The 19223-nt window shown below is 39.8% G+C and overlaps 1 protein-coding gene across 10 annotated transcripts in view; it reads right to left on the reverse strand.

Moving 5' to 3' along the window:
* EXOC4 (exocyst complex component 4) overlaps nucleotides 1-19223 on the reverse strand; it is a 746744-nt gene that overhangs the window by 719305 nt on the left and 8216 nt on the right. For all 10 annotated transcript variants that reach the window (XM_025471693.3, XM_025471694.3, XM_025471695.3 and 7 more), the window contains exon 2: nucleotides 4862-5051. In XM_025471693.3, the coding sequence (XP_025327478.1) occupies nucleotides 4862-5051 (190 nt within the window). The remainder of the gene's footprint in view (nucleotides 1-4861; nucleotides 5052-19223) is intronic.

Consider the following 19223-nt stretch of genomic DNA (forward strand, 5'->3'; position numbering starts at 1 on the left):
TGTGTCCAACCCAATTTTTTCCATTGTGTTACAGAAAGTGCCTGGAAGCAGTGACGTGCAGAAACACTACTCACTGTTCTGTTTTAAAGCCCCAGAGGGCACTTGGGTGGCTCAGTGGTTGAGCGTCTACCTTTGACTCAGGTTGTGATCCTGGGTCCTGCGATCAAGTTCTGCATCAGGCTCCTTGCAGGAAGCCTGTTTCCCCCTCTGCATCTCTCATGAATAAATAAATAAAATCTTTAAATAAAAAATAAACTCCTTTAGAACTACAGATCACTTTTAAATTACCCCAAACTTGTATGCTTTTGTTCCTTCCGGTGTTTTTGTTTCTTTGTTTTCTTTAGCTGCCATTCTAAGGTCTTAAATTCTCTGAGAGTCTCCACTGAACCTTTCCAAGGGCAATACTTTAAATTGCAGAGACTGGATCTTGTACACAAATACAGATAGTGTTAAACTTAATGGAAACATTACCTCATAGTTCTTGTGACAGCATTCATGCACTCCACTGCCTAGACTTTAAATTATGCCATCTCATTATTGCCCACTGTTTAGCATGTCCCTTTCTAGGCTTTTCTTCCTTTATCATAGAAGCAGCCAGGATTTTTCCATCTTACCTATGAGCTGTAAATAATTTCCTACCACAACAATGTGACTTTTTTTTTTTGTATGAAGGTTACTCTTTGTTCTCATTCTGCCTCTCAAGGTATGCTTTCATATAAAAGCCACAAAATGATTTTAAATGTTAAGTAATGAATGTTGCACTACTCAATGATTAAGCCCTTAACAACTTCATTTGAATAATCACATATAGTTATTTCTAATTACAGGCAAGAAAAATGAGTTAAAAGCTTGATCTAGTACCAACAGGGCAGCTGAAATTGGGGTGATATGTAAAGTGTGCACATTCACAAAAGAGGCAAGTATCTATCTTCTCTTCAGCCTACCAGCTCCTGTGATAAACATTAGACAGATATTTAGTATCTTTAAAGAAATCTGACGTCCTGTCATCCACCCTCTAAAGCACAGAGCAAACACTCAAATTCAAAGACCAACAAGTATCACCTATGCTGCTCAAGTCCCCAGGTGTGCCCATTCATAGGCATCTATTTTGGCTGCTACTGTAATAGTCATTATTATGAGACACTGTCAGAACCTATGGATTCTGAGGTTTTCTAGTACAGTGACCTGTCATTTTGACTGCTATCAATATGTATTCAACAGTACAGGATAGCCTAAGTAATTTTGATTATCCACATTACTTGACCTGATCAATCATACATACTCTTTATTTACATGTTTTTTTTTTTTTTTTTTTTTGAACTTAGAAAAAAATTACCAGTAGACTTGACTCTCTGGGAAAAAAGTCAACTCTATCTGCCATCTCATTATCCACAAAGACTTAGATTCTGCCAATATAAAGCCATATATGAAACTATTATCATAATGGGAAATATCAGCAGTTCTGTGTTCTCAAGCTTTCAAAGCATGAATATGAACACCTTTATCTGCCTTAGTCCTCACTAAAATCTACTCTGTATAGCAGCTAGCGTAGCCTTTTAAAAATGTTGTATCATGCCATTCTCACATTTAAAAACTTCTTACAGTGGATTCTCACCATACTCAAGAGTTATGAACCAAGTCCTTATAGTCACCAAAACCCCACATGACCTGACGTACTCTCTACACCTCACCAGTATCTCTCCAGCCACTCACCTCTCTCTCCATCCCATTTTGCTCCAGCACCATTGGCGTCCTGGCTGCTTCCCCCAAATCCCTATTATGTCCTTGCTTCAGGACCTTTCTGCTCCAGCCATTCCTTCTTCCCAAGGTGCTTCTCCTGACTCGCCCTTACTGCCTTCCGGTGTTGGCTCAAGTGTAACCCCAGTCAAGCCTTCCCTCACTGATGCATTTAAACAGCAACTCAAATCCTCCCTTCCTTGCTTTTGGTTTTCAAAGTACCGCCTGTCTTACCCCATTGTACCACATTTTACTAATTTATAGTGTGTTTCCCTCAACTAGAATGTCAACCGGGATGTAAAGTCCAGGAGGCCAGGAATTTGTCTTATTCACTTCTATACCCCAGAGCCTAGAGCAATGCTCAGCACCAAACAGACACACTTCACACAGAGACTAAATACATGTCGTTAAATATCACCTACTTTGTTTTCCTGTCTCCTCCCACGGTATGTGAGTTCCATAAGGACAGGGATAGATGTCTGCCATGGGTATAACCCCAGCAATTAGAACAGAACACGGCACACAATTAGGACTCCACAGATATTTGTTGAATGAATCATCACTACGTTCTTTTGGCAAGAGCAGAAAGAAAGTTTCAACTCACATCTGCACATTCTCATCTTGCTGGATATGAAATAAAATAATGTAGCCTCAAGATGATTCTATCATCCCCATTTTTACTTTAAAAAGATACATAAACTAAACACACCTATATTTTGTATATAATCCAAAGCACAATTAAAATCCAAAAATGGGGACGCCTGGGTGGCTCAGTGGTTTGGCGTCTGCCTTTGGCTCAGGGCATGATCTCGCAGTCCCTGGATCAAAACCCACAGGCTCCCTGCATGGAAAATGCTTCTCGCTCTGTCTCTGCCTCTCTCTCTCTCTCTCTCTCTCTCTCTGTCTCTCACGAATAAATAAATAAAATCTTCTTTAAAAAAAAAAATCCAAAAACGACAGGGAAAGATCAGTAAAAAAACATCAGTGTTTCCTTGGTGATAAGAAATAAACTTTCACAGTACAAAACTGTCAAAATATACAACAAAAACAAACTCACTTTCATTCCCCCGCCAACATTTTTTTCTCCCATTTATTAATTATTAGAGCCTTTTATGAAAGGAGCTCTGGCCCTTTCTCTTCCCAATATTGAGCTAATTCATAATAGAATTATGTGACATTTACTTTACTGTAAATATCTGATGTACTTTTCTGTCTGATGTAATAAACACAAAGTTTTCTTTCTGTTTTCTTTTGCTCAAAATTCCAGCGTACTTAAAAATGAGGGGAGTGAACAGACTGTAGTAAGCCAAAAATGAAATAATCAAGAGGAGACTCTTTTTCAATACCAGCCAACACTGTCTGGGCAAAGAGGCTATTGACTCCAAGCGATAGGGAGTCAAGGCAGAAACCACTACAGCTTTCCCCTGACATTAGGACAAAGTCCTTTCAGCCAAGCAGACTAATCAGAAAACAGGAATACCAAACCTTCACCCTTACTGTGATTAACCAGGGTAAAGCCAGAAGGTTTTACTGACTCCTCTTGAGCTTTAGTATATTCAGTCAAAATGGACTACAGCTTACTTTAAACTGATCTATAGTGTTACCTCATTTCACAGATAAATCCACAGGACGAACTCACCATTTATAAAGGCTAAGAATTACCACATTCCTTTTGAAAATGCCCAGTTAATTTTACAATGTAAAGAGGTCATCAAATTCCTTCAAAAAAGGTTAAGAGCTTGCTGATTCTCAAATGGTATTCTTAGAGGCTGGAACTCACATATCAACAGCATTTTTAGAAGAATAACTTATATATCGGCTTAGAAAATCACAATAAGATCCAGAAGACAGACCAGAGCATATGTAAGCAGTTACTGCCAGGCAGGTGCAGGGAATTCCCCAACCAACCAACAGCACAGACGGCGCATTTCGAATGGTTCACGCAGCCCTGTGGCCACGGTGCTGCTGGAGGTGCAGCTGCAGAGCTTTAAGGAGGGGACCAGGCATGAGGCTCTGCATCTCCGACCCCAACAGCACACAAGGGGCAAGTATTATGTCGGGGTTCCACAAGATAGCTCATTTTAAGATGGCAGACTACTGCCTAAAAGGTATCTGAAAACCAGCAGCAAGGACCTTAGAGTTATGGAGATCAACATTCAAATCCTACATCTGCTGAGGGAGAAATGGTCACGCCTAGCCAAGATGCAGTGCTAAGTGGTGGCAATTACTGTTAGCAGAGTGGTACTAAAAGGGATTAAAGGAGTGATCCTCAAAACACACAGCCAGGGACCACAGGACTGTGCTTTGAAGGTCAGTTCATCCCTTGGCAAAAATAAAAATACACCTTATGAGCCCACTTTGTCCTTTAGACAGTAAAGACATGGTAGCCAGGAACCAAGAGCTTTTCAAGGATCTGCTACATAAGGAGGTGGGCAGGGATAGAAAGGTGTTAAGAAACAGAAAGATGGAGAGGAAGAAAGAAAGAATGAACAAGAAATTGCTGCAAAATACAAGGAAAATGACAAAACAGAAGTTACTACATGCTTATTACAACTAAGGAAGGATTTTCAAGAATTTCAGTAACATAAATACATGTCTCAATCACTTGTAAGTTAGGTTTTCTTGTCCAAATCACAGCTAGAATGTCTAATGACTACACAGAAGTCACAACCAACTTCAAATGAGGGGACATAAAGCTGAAACTTCAAAAAAATGTTTCAACTGCTACAGCAATACACACATGCACACACATACACAATATGGAACAGGAACATATTAAATACACTGAATACACAGAAATGGGAGCCTCTAATAGTAAGAGGCTCTAGAGTCTTAGAACAGCTCCCCTTTCCAGTGTCCTCATGTTGGGAAAGGTCCCCAGGTCCTTTCCCATTGCAACAAGTAGCAGCAGAAGCCAAGGATAAGTCACAGGAGGAGGCGAGTCTCGGATGCCCTCCGTGATCCTCCTGAGCCAGGCTTTCCAGACACTTGCAAAATTCCCAGAAAGTGTCATTATACGTCACTCACTAATAAGGCCAGTCACCACTATCGTAGCACCTATACACGCTACAAGCCTGGGGCCTGACGGTAGGTACAACAATCACAAGAGGAAAAGAAGGCCCACCTGCTTGATTTTATTTCGAGAGTTGGTGATGCGCTCGGTGATGCTCTGGTACGTGCGAATGGCTGTCGTCAACTCTGTGTAGTGCTGCACGATCAACTCATCCAGGTCACGGTCACACTTCTCATAGGCTTCTTCAAGGCGCCCTTTCTCATTTTCTCGGTCTTCCACATCATCACTGGTAGACAGAGTTCTGGTGAGATAGAGACTGCATCAAGCTCAATGAAATTTAAAAGCAAAAAAGTAAAAGGAATTAAAACACAAGCACACACACCTCACAGATTCAGTAGGAAATGAAACAAGTCACTCAGAAAATACAAAACCACCTTCCTAGTAAATTCCAAGAGCTCATCTAAGTGGATTTGTTGGCTGCCCATCCAAAGAGCCCTGCCATCCAGCTTACCTTGGCGTACCGATTTTAATCAGAGAGCAGGCGCCACTACTCTGCCAGAGTCAGGACAGATCCCAAATTGCCTAAGTGAATCCCAGTCTCCATTATCGGTGACAAGTCTGGCCAATGAGACCTAAGGACTTCTAGGAGTAATTTTCTTGCAAAATTAACAGGAAGCAAGACCCTTCTCCTGACACTGGATATTGTTAAACAAAGCCAAGATACTCAAATATTTCACCCATCTTCTAATCATGGAAGGGAAAATCAAGAGAAATGCCAGACTACTGCACTGATATCATTGGGCACGAAAGCAGCCGACCCTAGGGCTGCTTTCCCTCAGGACTTCTCGTTAGGGGACACAGGAAGTATCCACTGTGTAAGTCACCCTCAACCAGTCTTTTATATAAAGCTAAAAGTACACTACCCGATAAAATTACTTATACACTGAGGAACTACATTCCAAATAGCTCATTTAAATGAACTAAATTTGGTACAGAGCCCCCAGTGGCCTGGAAATAAGGTCACATCAGTACTAAAATATGTTACAACAGCAATAATATAAGCTATACTATAAAACAATCCCTACTTTTACCATTCTTCCAACAGCATTAACAAGATTGATATGAGTCAACAACAACCAGGGAATGAGATAGATACACTTATTAAAAATCTTTCAATAACTTAGTTTGATACATGGGCCACAGATCTTTGCTTCTTTTATTATCTTTTTTGGGTAATTTCTTTCTTTTTTTTTTTTTTTTTTTTTTTAGTGTTATAATCAGTAATAAAGAAACCTTTTTCTCTTATCTCTTGGCTGCGGTAATTTAGAGTTTCATTAAATTCCCTCAGATTTGTCAGCTTATATACATTCAGCATAGCTTATTTCATTTATCTTTAATTTAGGGAGGGGGTAGTTTAGTCTTTTGATGATGGATGCAATCAATTATAAGTCCATCATTAAAACTGCTTTCAGAGATGGTCTATCAGTGAATCAATCACATATCTACTTCCATATATTCACAAGCAAAATACCATACAATGGTTTTTCTCCCACTGTCATTTAGAGCAAGAGATCTTAATTCATGAGCCACATAATATATAAACCTTCCTTCTCAATTTAAAGGGAGATTCAGCAGGCCAGTCTTTGAAATCAATCTAACCTCTAAGAAGAATTTTGTAAATCTGTTACGGATGCCAAGAGACCAGTTCTGGCAGGAAGTGGTAGGAAAGGGGATGGAGGAGACAAGACAAGAAATATAATGAAGGAAAATGCAAAGCCTCTAAGGGTTGTGGGGTGCACTCAGGAAAGCAAACCACTAGGAACCCCAAGACTTGGAAGTAGGCCTTTATCATGCCAGATCCTGTGTCTTCCTCTGTCAACTGGCGATCCTACATCAGACTACCTAGCTCCAAAATTACTTTCAGGTAGAGAATAGTGCACAAATATTTGGCTAATAAAATAAATCAGAATGGATAACCTAGGAGAAATATGGTTTCAAAGACAGAGCTACCAATATCACTTGCAATATTTGGGTACAGGGAGCTAAGTGTGCCTTCCTATTGTTTCTATGCTACATAACTTTGCTCTTTAAATCTGAAACCTTCCAGGCTGTTAATCTAAAGAAAAGCACAATCAGAAAATGCCTTCGATTTATCAACTGTCCCAAAGGGAAGAGTTCCTTGGTATTTACCTCTGATTTCCCTTCTAACAGCAAGCAGCCACGGATTTGTCAAAGCTACACTGGATCAGTTTGCCCATCTTTACAATGCTTTGATTTCCTCTCCACCCCCATTTGTGGAAGGAAACATGCCAAACATCTCACATTGTTTACATTAACTAGGAGAATTACCATTAAAGAAAATGTCAGGCCCAGAGAGGACACCTTCTCGGGCATCAGCTGTCACTGTAACACATTACCACCGCATTAGGAGTTATTTACGAAATACAAAGGGCTACTAAAATGAAGATTAGAAAGTAAATTGGGTCTACAGGGGTTTTAGCTCCTATTTTCATTTTTAGGGAAAATATTTGTATAAGGAAAGAGCCTGTGCCAGGTTTGAGCTCCTTTAATTTCATTCTCTTAATGTAAACTGGGCTGAATGATGGTTTGCCTTTAGTTGGAAATAGAGAATAAAACCACCAAATTTTTGTTATTAGAGGAAAGAAAGGCAATAAGGTTAATAATAACAATAATAATAGCCACAGATGCTGCCAGCAGCCAGCAGCGCTGTGCACTTATAGAACGTATGCTGAATCCTCCTGACAGCCCTTAGGAGTGGTATTATTCTCCTCCCTTAATGTTCTGAATCCTGGCTCCACCACTTAGTACCTGTATGAACTTGGTCATGGCATCTCATTTTGCTCATCTGCAAAATGCAGAGACTAAAGAGATGGTCCTTACAGAGCCACTGGTGAGAATTGAGGGAGATCCAACAAGGCCTGGGGGATCATTAGCACATAACAAATGGCGATGGAGGTGGCTGGCTATCATTATCACCAGTAGTAGCAATAAGAGCAGCAAGGGCAATAGCAGTGTTCCACGATGTCATGCAAAGGACATCCTTTGGAGACAAAGGTTCAAATTCTATCACTCCCAAAACACTAGAGCATTTGGTGCTGGGCATGAGATTTAACCTCTCTGGCTCACTTACTCCTCTGTAATATCAAGAACTGCAGAGAGTCTGAGATTTTATCCTACTCACAAGCTAACAAGTTATCCTGACTGAGTTTCACAGATGCTGCTAGAAGACACAAAACAAAGGACTTTTACTCACAGCACAGCATGTAGCAGGAGCACCAACGTATCTGCAGCAGGCCCTCACCCGGCCTCATAGCAACTGGACCCAACTTTGTGCCTGTACATGCTGTGAGTGACTAGAGAGGAACCTGAATGTAGGAAACTGCATCTATTATACTGGTCAGTACACATGCCTGCCGTTCTTCTACACGGAGAGAATATATCTATCTTCCAAGCATCCAAACACACATCCTTGGCAAGCCAATCTGAAACAAAGGGCATGCAGTGCTTTGCTTATAGGGACTTCAGAAACAACCCTCCCGAGGAGAATGGCCCCCCAAAATAATGAACTGGAATCCCCGGGGTTCCTTCAGAGACTGCATGGTGTCAAGCAATAGTAGACACTATCTCCAACCTCTGTTTTCTTTTCTGCAAAATAAGACCAGAAACATGCAATATCTCCTACAATAAGTATCTGCACAATGAATGAACGATACCCCATGAAAGCAGACTAGAAGTCTAGGGAGAAAGTTTTCATGCCTGCTGCCGAAAGGCAGCAAATTTCAATATGGAACTATCTTATGTTAAGCCAGTCACTTGACCTGAACTGAGGGCAGGATAGAAAAAAACATGAGTTCACCTTGCCAGCCAGGTCAGGAACCTCTCCCCAGCCTTCTAATAAACCTCTGGGAGATGGAAAGCTCACTAGTTCACAAAGCCATTCACTGCAATTCTGAACAGCTCTCCTTGTTACAAAGCCTTTCATGAAAATAAAATCAGGCTCTTTAACATTTCTACCCATTGATCCAAGTTCCACCTTTTTTCAGTTACATAGGTCTATTCCCTCTTCCGTACAATTTCTCTTTCAACAGTAAAGGGCTCTCAGTACTTCCTTCTCAGGTTAAACATCTAACTGCTTCAACCATTTCTCCCACAACATGCCTTCCATGCGGCCCACCATCCTCGTGGACTTCCTCTGAAGTCCTGTCCAAAACAGCTAACACTCACACAGAACTTACTGTATGTCAGATGTTAGTCTAAGGGGTTTATGTACAATAATTCATTTATTCCTGACCTCCATTAGAGGTAGGTACCATTATCACCCCCCTTTTCACAGACAGGAAGCAGAGTTGTGTATTGGAGGCATAGAACTTTTTAGTAGCAAAGCCAGGCCTCCAATCTGAGCAGCCTGGCCCTTAAAAGCTTCCCCATCCTGCTTCTCAAGATGTAGTACAAGGACTCAACACAACATACTCCTAATACAGTCTGGACAGTCCAAACAGGAAGAAGTTTTAATATCCTATATAACATAGGCACTATATTTTTTTATAATTGGCCTAAAACCACATCACATTTTTTTGTAAATATTGAGTCCATAATTCTGACAGTTATGACAGATGAGTGCCAGCTCTCACTCATCTACTTGGGAAATGTTCAAACTAAATACAGAAATGTACATGCATCCTTGTGTCTTACATTTGAGAAAGGGAAGATGAAAGTGAAGCACAGAGTATCAGTTAGTGTCCATCATATGCCAGAGAATGTGCTAGCTATTTTGTACACATGATCTAAGATAATACTCAAAAAGTCTGGCAAGATGGTATCACCACCCTTCTAACGGGTGAGGAATCAGAGGAATAAAGAGGTAAGGAAACTTGCACCCACACACACAGCTAACATGGGAACTGGACTTGAAGCTAAGTACACCTGACTTCAAAGCCCATGCCTTCTCCACTATGCATGTTAGAAACTCCTACCTCTTGTGCCTTCAGCTCCTTCATGCTCACATGTGAAGAGAAGAGTAGATGGCTAGAGATGTAGACAGTACTAAAAAAGCTAAGTCCTCTAACAGTCTTGAGTCTGGACAAGAAGCATGAGCTTGAAGACATGAGCAGAGGAGAAAGATTTGAAGTTGCCACCCCAAGATGCATTCGTTATTGAATCACTTATATATTTCCCCCAATTCCTACCTGAAAACCATTAAGATTTACAAACTATTGTCAAGTTCACAGAAAAACATAAAAGCATACACTAAATTCTAGTTAAGCTAGACACAGAGACATTTCTGGATCACCAAGATTTTTTCACTAAGACAGCTCTGGCATTCTGCATGATGAATTACATCGCTAACCAAGGAATTTATTTACCCAATGGGCTGAAAGGACTATGGTACACATGCTACCTCTAACAGCACCTAGTAGGAACACATGCTCTACGATTCTAGTGAACTCATAGCCATCAGCGCCAGGCGAGCCTTACAAACAAGTATTTAACCCAACATATGTAACTGCAGATCTAAAACTGAATTTGTCAGTTTCCTTTTTTTATACCAGCTTCTGTATTTCAGTCTAGCCAGTCAAGTGTTTTGAAATGAAAATAACTGGTCACCATCACTGACTCCTTCTATGGAGCAATTTTGCCTTCACCGTGGACTTAATAGAGTCATGGAGTCCAGACAGAGAAAGCACACAAAAGTCGATAGTACTCTTAAAAAAGTAAGATCAAATAAAAGAAAAAGCACACCTATGAAAATAAGGTTAGTCACCCAAAGGTAACCCATCACTCGAGAAATAACAACCTTCAGTCAAAGACAAAATGAAAGGATGCAAAGAGAACACAAATCTAAAACCGCCAATTTGGTATATATCGTAACTTTCTTACTCCTCTCACCATACACCTCAACCCTGAGGCATTTGCGACTTCCAAGCTCTTTAACCTTGGGCCAGTCACTTAGCTTCTGTGTCTGTTTCTTTCCTTGCCAAACAGAGGACAGTAAGTGCCTGCCTCACCAGGTGGTTGTGATTGGCAAAGTACCTGAATGTGCTTCTTAAAATATAAAGTGCCCCTGATGTGTGTGGGCTGATACATTGTTAGGAACCAAATAAATCATCTGTGAATCACAACACTGTTAGCCCAAGCCTTCCCTATTCGAAAGTTCCTGTATATTCTTACAGTGCCTGGTACATTAAAAGTGCTTAGGGAAGCTAAATAATGAGCAGCAGCAAGATGCAGGCTCTGAAGAGGTCACAAAGGACAGTTCCTGCCTTAAGAAACAATTGCTACTAAATTATCTCACACAAAGAAATGCCTGTCCAAAAACCTCTAGGAAAGAACAAACAATAGTTACCTCAACCCTATTCAGTTCATTTAGTCATTCAACAAAGTTATTAAACACCTTGCACTTGGCAGACAAGTTCTAAGCAGCTAGACATAGAGCTGGGAATAAAAGCAATCCCTCCCTCAGAAAGCTTACATCTAGTGAGGAAGCAGGAAATGCAAGAGAAATCTACAACACATGCAGGCCAGGAAGAAACAAGTATGGAAAAGACAGAGGCCAGGCTGGAGAAGGGGAAGTATTTAACACAAGGAAGCCAGAGAAAACCTCCCTGATAAAGACAGCATTTGAACAAAGCTTTCTAGGAAATGAGGGGGAGAGAGGTGGCACTGTCTGGACAAGCAGATTTCGGAAAGAACAGAAGATGCACAGGCTCTGAAGCAGGGTATGTTTGGCCTGTTGAAGGTACAAGGAATGGCAAAGAAGTCAATGTGGCTTCAGAGAAGCAAAGAAGGGGACAGTGATAGATCAGGTAGGAAGCTGGAAGCCAAATCAGGTACAGCTTTCTGGACTTTTACTTTAAAAGCATTCTTTGATGCCACCGGGGGGTTAGCACCCAGATAAAGAGTAACAACTTTCGGGGTGCCTGGAGGGCTCAGTGGGGAAAGGAGGCAACTCTTGATTTTGGGATAGTGAGTTTGACCCCACGATGGGTGTAGAGAAATAAAAGAAAAATAAATAGGGGTGCCTGGGTGTCTTAGTGAATCAAGCATCTGCCTTCATTCAGCTCAGGTCATGATCTCAGGGTCCTGGGATAGAGCCCTTCATGGGTCTGTCTGCTCAGTGGGGAGTCTGCTTCTCCTTCTCCCTCTGCCTGCCACTCTGCCTACTTGTGCATGCTCTCTCACTCTGTCCAATCAATAAGTTAAAAATCTTAAAAAAGAAAAGAATGACAGCTCTCAACCAGTTTTTAATAATGAATACTGAATGGCAAATACTCAACAATATTTCAAGTTTCATTTTACATCTATCCAACCTCTTTCCAAAAAAGATCAGAGATCATTTGTACAAGAATATAGATACTACAAATGAGAAAGTGAAACTAGTTAAGGTGATATGGGATAAAATGATGCCATACAAATGTAGAACGCAGGTATGCAGGGCATGTGGAAAAACACAGTTGACAAGAAATAAGCCCTCAATCTAACTCTGAGGTTCCTAGTCATGCAAAAAGGGAAATGTAGCCAATTAAATCACTCTCATTATCAACAAGATGGATTCCAGTTCCTTCACTGAGGAAGCAAACTTTAAGCTACTCCTAAACTCTAAAAGAAATCTTTAACTTAAAACAATAAGGAAGACAATATGCAATATAGTAAACGAGGTCCTCAACCACCCTCTGAAACAATAAATTTTGCATATTCATTTCTTGTAAGTTCCTTCCGGAAGACAACTTTAAAACGCAACTCAGACTGAGAGATTGTGACTCTAAACATAGTCCAAGCATGAAGCTTTTCCAATGATCCATTTTCATCTCAGGATGGAATCTGAGGAATTTATAGGATGAAATGAATCAAATCATGTTTCATTAACTTCTTCCTCTCAGCAAGTCCTTTGATAGTTTAAGCTGACCAGAGAGCGAGCAGTCCTTTGAAGAGCATCAATAGTACAAGTATTTGGTATCAGAGGGTTAGCAGGGGACTGTTAAATACTATAAGCCAGAAAAGCATGTAGAAAGGTTGGCAACCAATTGTGAAAAATTAACAACCAGCCCAGGGCTCTAGCCTGAGCCTCAAGATCACCCATAATAATGATAGACTGTCACCCTGGAAGGATTTGGGGGGTATTTTAACAAAGTGATAACTCTCCAGAATACCACCTGTTATAGACACATCCTCCTACCACTACCAAATTTATATAGAAGTACTAACCCCCAATGTGACTCTTTGGAGATTAGGGTCTCAAAGGAAGGTTATATGGGTGATGCCTCAATGACATAGAATTGGTGTCCTCATAAGCAGAGAAAGAGACACAAAACAGCCCTCTCTCTTTATATACTCACAGAAGAAAAGCCATTTGAGGACACAGCAAGAAGGTGGCCATCGACAAGCCAAGAAGAGAGGCCTTCCCAGAAACCAACCTGACTGGTACCTTGATCTTCGACCTCGACTCCAGAACTGTGAGAAAATAGATTTCTGTTTAAGCCACCCAGTCTGTGGTGTTCTGTTACAGCAGCTAGAGCCGACTTATACACCACCCCATAAAACACAAGCAGTATTATTTTGCTTGGCTAAAATCTCAAGGCAGATGTTACTGGTCATGCCCCTTAGCCGATAGCAACCCAGATTCTCAACAAAACCTCAAGAATTAACTGCTTAATACAGCTTCAGATAACTAATTAACCTGCTATAAGAAATATTTAATGTAACACACCTGAATTTTGGTGACACCTGCAGAACAATTAGCATTAAGTCATGCTATCTGAAAACAGTTAATACTCTTAATTGTCTACTAAGAGCATTCCTTGCTGGTATCCAGTGACCCCTCTTCCAGGAATAATAAAGACTAACAAAACAATTAGTGTAAATCCCTTCAAACAATTCAGAAAAACTAATTACAAGTAAGGTCCCACATATCCAAAAATCACTTATCAGGAAGCTACAGCTATTCAAAGCACAATCTACACTAGGAATCAAATCTCAGTGACACCCTTTCTAGGAAATACTTAGAATAGGCCTCTTACAGAATCCAGAGGTCCTCCAGCCCCTGCACTTTTTTCAGGTACCTGAACACCTCAACCAGTACCACCTTCTGTGTTAGGGCAAATCTAATGAATTTGTTTAGTCACATAATGGAAAGAGCACCAGACAAAGGGTCCTCTTTATTTACAAAACCTTCTAATATGTTATCAGAAGGCAAAAATTGAGTATTTTTAAACCCAAATACACAAGGGTTAGTTTCAGACCCTCATTCCAAATAGGGAAAAAAAACAAAAACAAAAACCTATTAGCTTAGTGAGCTCTCCAGAACATTCATTTTTGTTACTGACCCCATTACAGAAACAAAAAGTCTAGAGCAGACAAGATTCTTGAATACGTGAACCCCATTTTCTTTAACAAACTGTTCCTAGTTTAGACTAGGTCTGCTTAGCATTTATTTCAAAGCATAAGAGTAAGATTTTTCCTTTCATTTAAAGCATGAAACAGCTAACCTAAATGCCTGACATGGGCACCTGGGTGGTTCAGTGGTTGAGCATCTGCCTTTGGCTCGGGTCATGATCCCGGGGTCCTGGGATCAAGTCCTGCATCAGGCTTCTCACAGGGAGCCTGCTTCTCCCTCTGCCTATGTCTCTGCCCCTCTCTCTGTGTCTCTCATGAATAAATAAATCTTTTTTTAAAAAAAGAAAAGAAATAAATGCAGGACAGTAACATGTCAGCACAGGAACTAAAGACAGTTCTAGGGGCACCTGGGTGGCTCAGTCAGGAATCTGCCTTCATTTCAGGTCATGATCCCAGGGTCCTGGGATGGAGCCCCATGTCAAGTTCCCTGCTCAGCGGGGAGTCTCCCCCACACACACACCCCTCATGTGCACATGCGCATACACAGGCTCTCACTCAAATAAACAATTTTTTTTTAAAAAAAGACACTTCTAGGTATGAGTAGAGAATAAATTCAAACAAAAGGGGAGGAAAAGATATCACCAAGAATATAAATACTAAGAAATTGAGAAGGTCTTCAAAGCCTATTCTACTAAGCAGAGCACTTTGTATATGATGATTCATCTACAATACTTCCAATGAATTAAAAAAATATGAGAACCTCATAATTCTGAGTTTGCGTGGAAAAAAATCACATTAAATGTTTGAGATGTGTATCGCTATATAATCACATAAGATATGGCTTCACTCAAAGCATAACCAAATCTACATTACACTTTTTAATCCGATTTTATTATATTCAATTATACACTGCAACTGCTTGTTTCTTAATTATGTCTTATTAGATCCCACAAAATACAAGATAATCCCATCCCAATTGATAGCAATTCATGATGACAAGTCCCTCTGAAAAACTTTTCTGATGCATAAAAACAACATCCCTTAATTCACTACAAAGATTCATTTAATATCAAGTGACAGTAAACAATTTCTGCTTTAAAGTCAATTGAAAATTCACTGGTGTCTTGCTTCAGACAGTACTTAGGGCTAATTACTCAACCCAATACATGCAGTTTTTCAGTATTTCAATTAACTAAATCATACAAAATACTTCTGGGGACCAAAAGCTCTAAGTCTTACAATCAACAGAGAAGGCCATTATCTGAAATTAAGTAAAATCAGCCTCACTACAGCATAAAACTGAGTCTGGGATTGACAGAGTCAATTTAAAAATCTACCCCCTACCTTTACTTAAGGGAGGTTACCTCTTTTCCCACTACCATTTGGAGCTCCACATCCCCCTTAAAGCCTTCTCCACAGGGAGCTTATTTTTCATCTCCAGGGAATGTTATAGTTACTACAACACTATTATGGCATTTGGTCTTTTTTTTTTTTTTTTTTTTAAGATTTTATTTATTTATTCATGAGAGACAGAGAGAAAGAGAGGCAGAGACACAGGCAGAGGGAGAAGCAGGCTCCATGCAGGGAGCATGATGTGTGACTAGATCCTGGGTCTCCAGGATCACACCCTGGGCTGAAGGCGGCACTAAACCGCTGAGCCACCCGGGCTGCCTGGCATTTGGTCATTTTAAAGGCGTAGACTACTTCCTAATATGGAGCTTCCAGTGAGTTCCTCAGAAATCCTATTTTAGAGGACAACAGTAGGTGTTGCATGGTATTAGGCTATCTTGGAAATTCTGAACTACACAAATTGAAACAAGTTTCTTAACTGCAGACATCCAGGAGACTTTAATACATTTGTGTGCCAGGTGCTCTAGGAGGGAGGGCAGAAGCTGGGTGGGCAAGACATGAAGATTATGTAGTAATTCTCTACCCTCTCCCCAGTCCATAAACACACACATACATTTTCAAGGAAATTTTTAAACACATACAAAAACAGACTCCTCAAATAACCCAGCTTCAAAAAATATCAACACATCCCAATCTTGTTTCATCTATACCCTAACTTCAACCCTCAACCCGTTGTTTTGAAGCAAATTCTAGACATATTTCTATCAGTATATAGTTCACCATATATCTCAAAATAGTCTTATTTCCAGTATAATCTAAATAGCATTATTTTGGTTCCAGGTGTCCAATATAGTGATTCAACAATTCTATACATGACTCAGTGTTCATCACAATTACATGTACTCTTAATCCCCTTCACCATTTTCACCCATCCCCACCCACCCACCCCTCTTGGCTCTGGCAACCACCTGTTTCTTCTCTATAGTTAAAAGTCCGTTTTGTTGTCTTTTTCTTTATTCATTTGTTTTGTTACTTAAATTGTAAAAAATAGCCAGGATACCACTGTCTCAGCTTTAAAAAGTTAATGCTAATTGGTTTATTTCCCCAACTAAAATATGTCCAAATGACTACTCAAATACCCTGGTAATTCTGTTAAACTGCTCCAAAGTATTCTGCTCAGGTAGGTCAGCTGGTGAATGAGAGTCTGCATTTTTTTTTTTTTTTTTTTAAGATTCTACATTTCCTGCAAGCTCTCAAGTGGTATTTTGGGTATAGAATGATGTTTCCCATAATATTTAGCACAATGACAGGCACCAAATTTTAAATGGAAAACACTTTTTGCATTATACACCACTTTATTTTTTTGCTAGGGCTTTATAAAAATCTTTGAAACAATAAAAGATCTCCTAAGAAACTTAAAATATTAAGTTTTCCTACCACGTCAAACGGTACACGAGAACTTTCCTGTTAAATGGCGAGTTCCCATTGTTTTTCTTTCTTTTTTTTATTTAAAGATTTTATTTATTTATTCATGATAGACAGAGAGAGAGAGAGAGAGAGTCAGAGACACAGGCAGAGGGAGAAGCAGGCTTCATGCCGGGAGCCTGACGTGGGACTCGATCCCAGGACTCCAGGATCACACCCTGGGGCGACGGCAGGCGCTGAATCGCTGAGCCACCCAGGGATGCCCCCCCCCTCCATTGTTTTTCAAGGCAAAATTCCCAAACATATAAAGGACTGGCTACTAAAAAGACCAGAACTCATTTCATGGCTTGGAAGCAGTTAAAAACGTAAGGCCCAGCAGAGTACAAGACCAGAGGGAGCAGAGCTCACAATTGCAAACTGAAAAAAAGCAAGCACAGACTGGAAACCTCCAAGTGCAGGCAAAAACAAAATGCAAAACAAAACCACCAACAACAAAAACAATCTACGTGCTGTGCCACCCAAAGAAAACCAATTACCAGCTATATGAGAGCTGAGGCTACAGTGAACAATACTATCACAGGAGAACGAACTTTTTTTTTTAAATAAATACATAAACAGACACAAAATAGTTCCAAAGTATTTCTAGGACTTCTGAAAGGAAAGTCCCCGGAAAAATACTATCTGAAGTGGAAGTTATTTAACTGTTTAATTAAATATTCTGCAAAATACTGCAAAATCAGAAAGGCCATTAGGACCAAGATACCTAGTTCACTCTCATGCCAGAACTTTATACACATCTGATTACTTTATTCTTCCTCTCTGTGAATATGCAACTGATGAAATCTGACCAATGAAAATTAATCTTTAAAGATATTTTTCAAAATATGAAGCACTGACAGACTTCTGCTTCTGACCTAGGTGAAATAACTAGGACTAGATTTACCCCTAGCATCTGAAAGTAACAACCACCAAAGACAACGATTTCAAAACCTTCAACATTAAGTCAGTTAGAGTTTGCAGGGCAGGTGGAGAAGAAAAAGTACAGCCCACTCTGGAGATCTGTTAGAAGGGCTCCCTTAAAGCTTCAGCTCCCTATCATCAGCCCATGCCAGAGAGAAAACCATTCAAGGTCAGGAAAAGAACCACCAATGAGGAGTGGGCATGATTATCTGAAATCACACACAGCCAGAGGAGAAAAATCTCCTGATTCACAGAGCACTTGGGTGGAGTACACAAAAGGATTTTGCCATAGTAGTGAGACAAAACTAGCCCTAGACCAAATGATGCTGTGCCCCCATAAGCAAAATTTAAAATAAGACCTGAGAGAACCATGATTTCCAAGTTACTTAACCAAATCCTAGAACAAAATTCAGGCACATTTACAGGAAAACAAAGAAATGCACTATCAGTACCCAAGAAGGTAAAAATCACAATATCTAGTATCCAAAATGTATGTAAGCCATGTAAAAAAGGAGGAGCAGATATTAATCAACTAAAACTAACCCAAAAATGTCATGAGGCAAAATTAGTAAACACAAACATTAAAATTATTATAATACGGGGATCCCTGGGTGGCGCAGTGGTTTGGCGCCTGCCTTTGGCCCAGGGCGCGATCCTGGAGACCCAGGATCGAATCCCACGTCAGGCTCCCGGTGCATGGAGCCTGCTTCTCCCTCTGCCTATGTCTCTGCCTCTCTCTCTCTCTCTCTCTGTGACTATCATAAATAAATAAATAAAATTAAAAAAATTATTATAATACTTGTATTTCATTGTTTAAGAAGCTACAGAAAAGACTGAATGTGCAGAGAGAGCTATTAAAGATTTTTTCTTAAAAGACCCAGGTCAAACTTCTAGAGCTCGAAACCACAATCTAAATTACACTACATAGGATTAACAACAGATTGGAGATTGCAGAAAAGATTAATGAATTTGAAGACACAGTAATAATAGACCAGAGGGGAAAACACTAGCATTCAATGAGGTTTGGGACTCGAAGTGCCTAAAATACTTAAATCTGACCAACAATATGTAAGACTTACACATTGAAACCTATTAAAAAATTGCTAAGAGAAATTATAAAAAAAATTAAAAAAATTAAAAAAATTTAAAAAATTAAAAAAAAAAAATAAAAATAAAAAAATAAAAAATAAAAAATTGCTAAGAGAAATTAAAGAATTAAATGAAGACATACACCTGTTCAGGGATAAAAAGACTCAATATGACCAAGATGTCAATTCTCCCATATTAATCTGTATACTCAACGCAATCTCAACCAAACTCCCAGCAGGTTTTATTGTAGAAATTAACTAGCTAATTCAAAAATTGTTATGAGAAAAAAATAAAAGAT

The sequence above is a fragment of the Canis lupus genome, chromosome 14, assembly GCF_003254725.2.
Source record: "Canis lupus dingo isolate Sandy chromosome 14, ASM325472v2, whole genome shotgun sequence".
NCBI classification, from domain to species: Eukaryota; Metazoa; Chordata; class Mammalia; order Carnivora; family Canidae; genus Canis; species Canis lupus.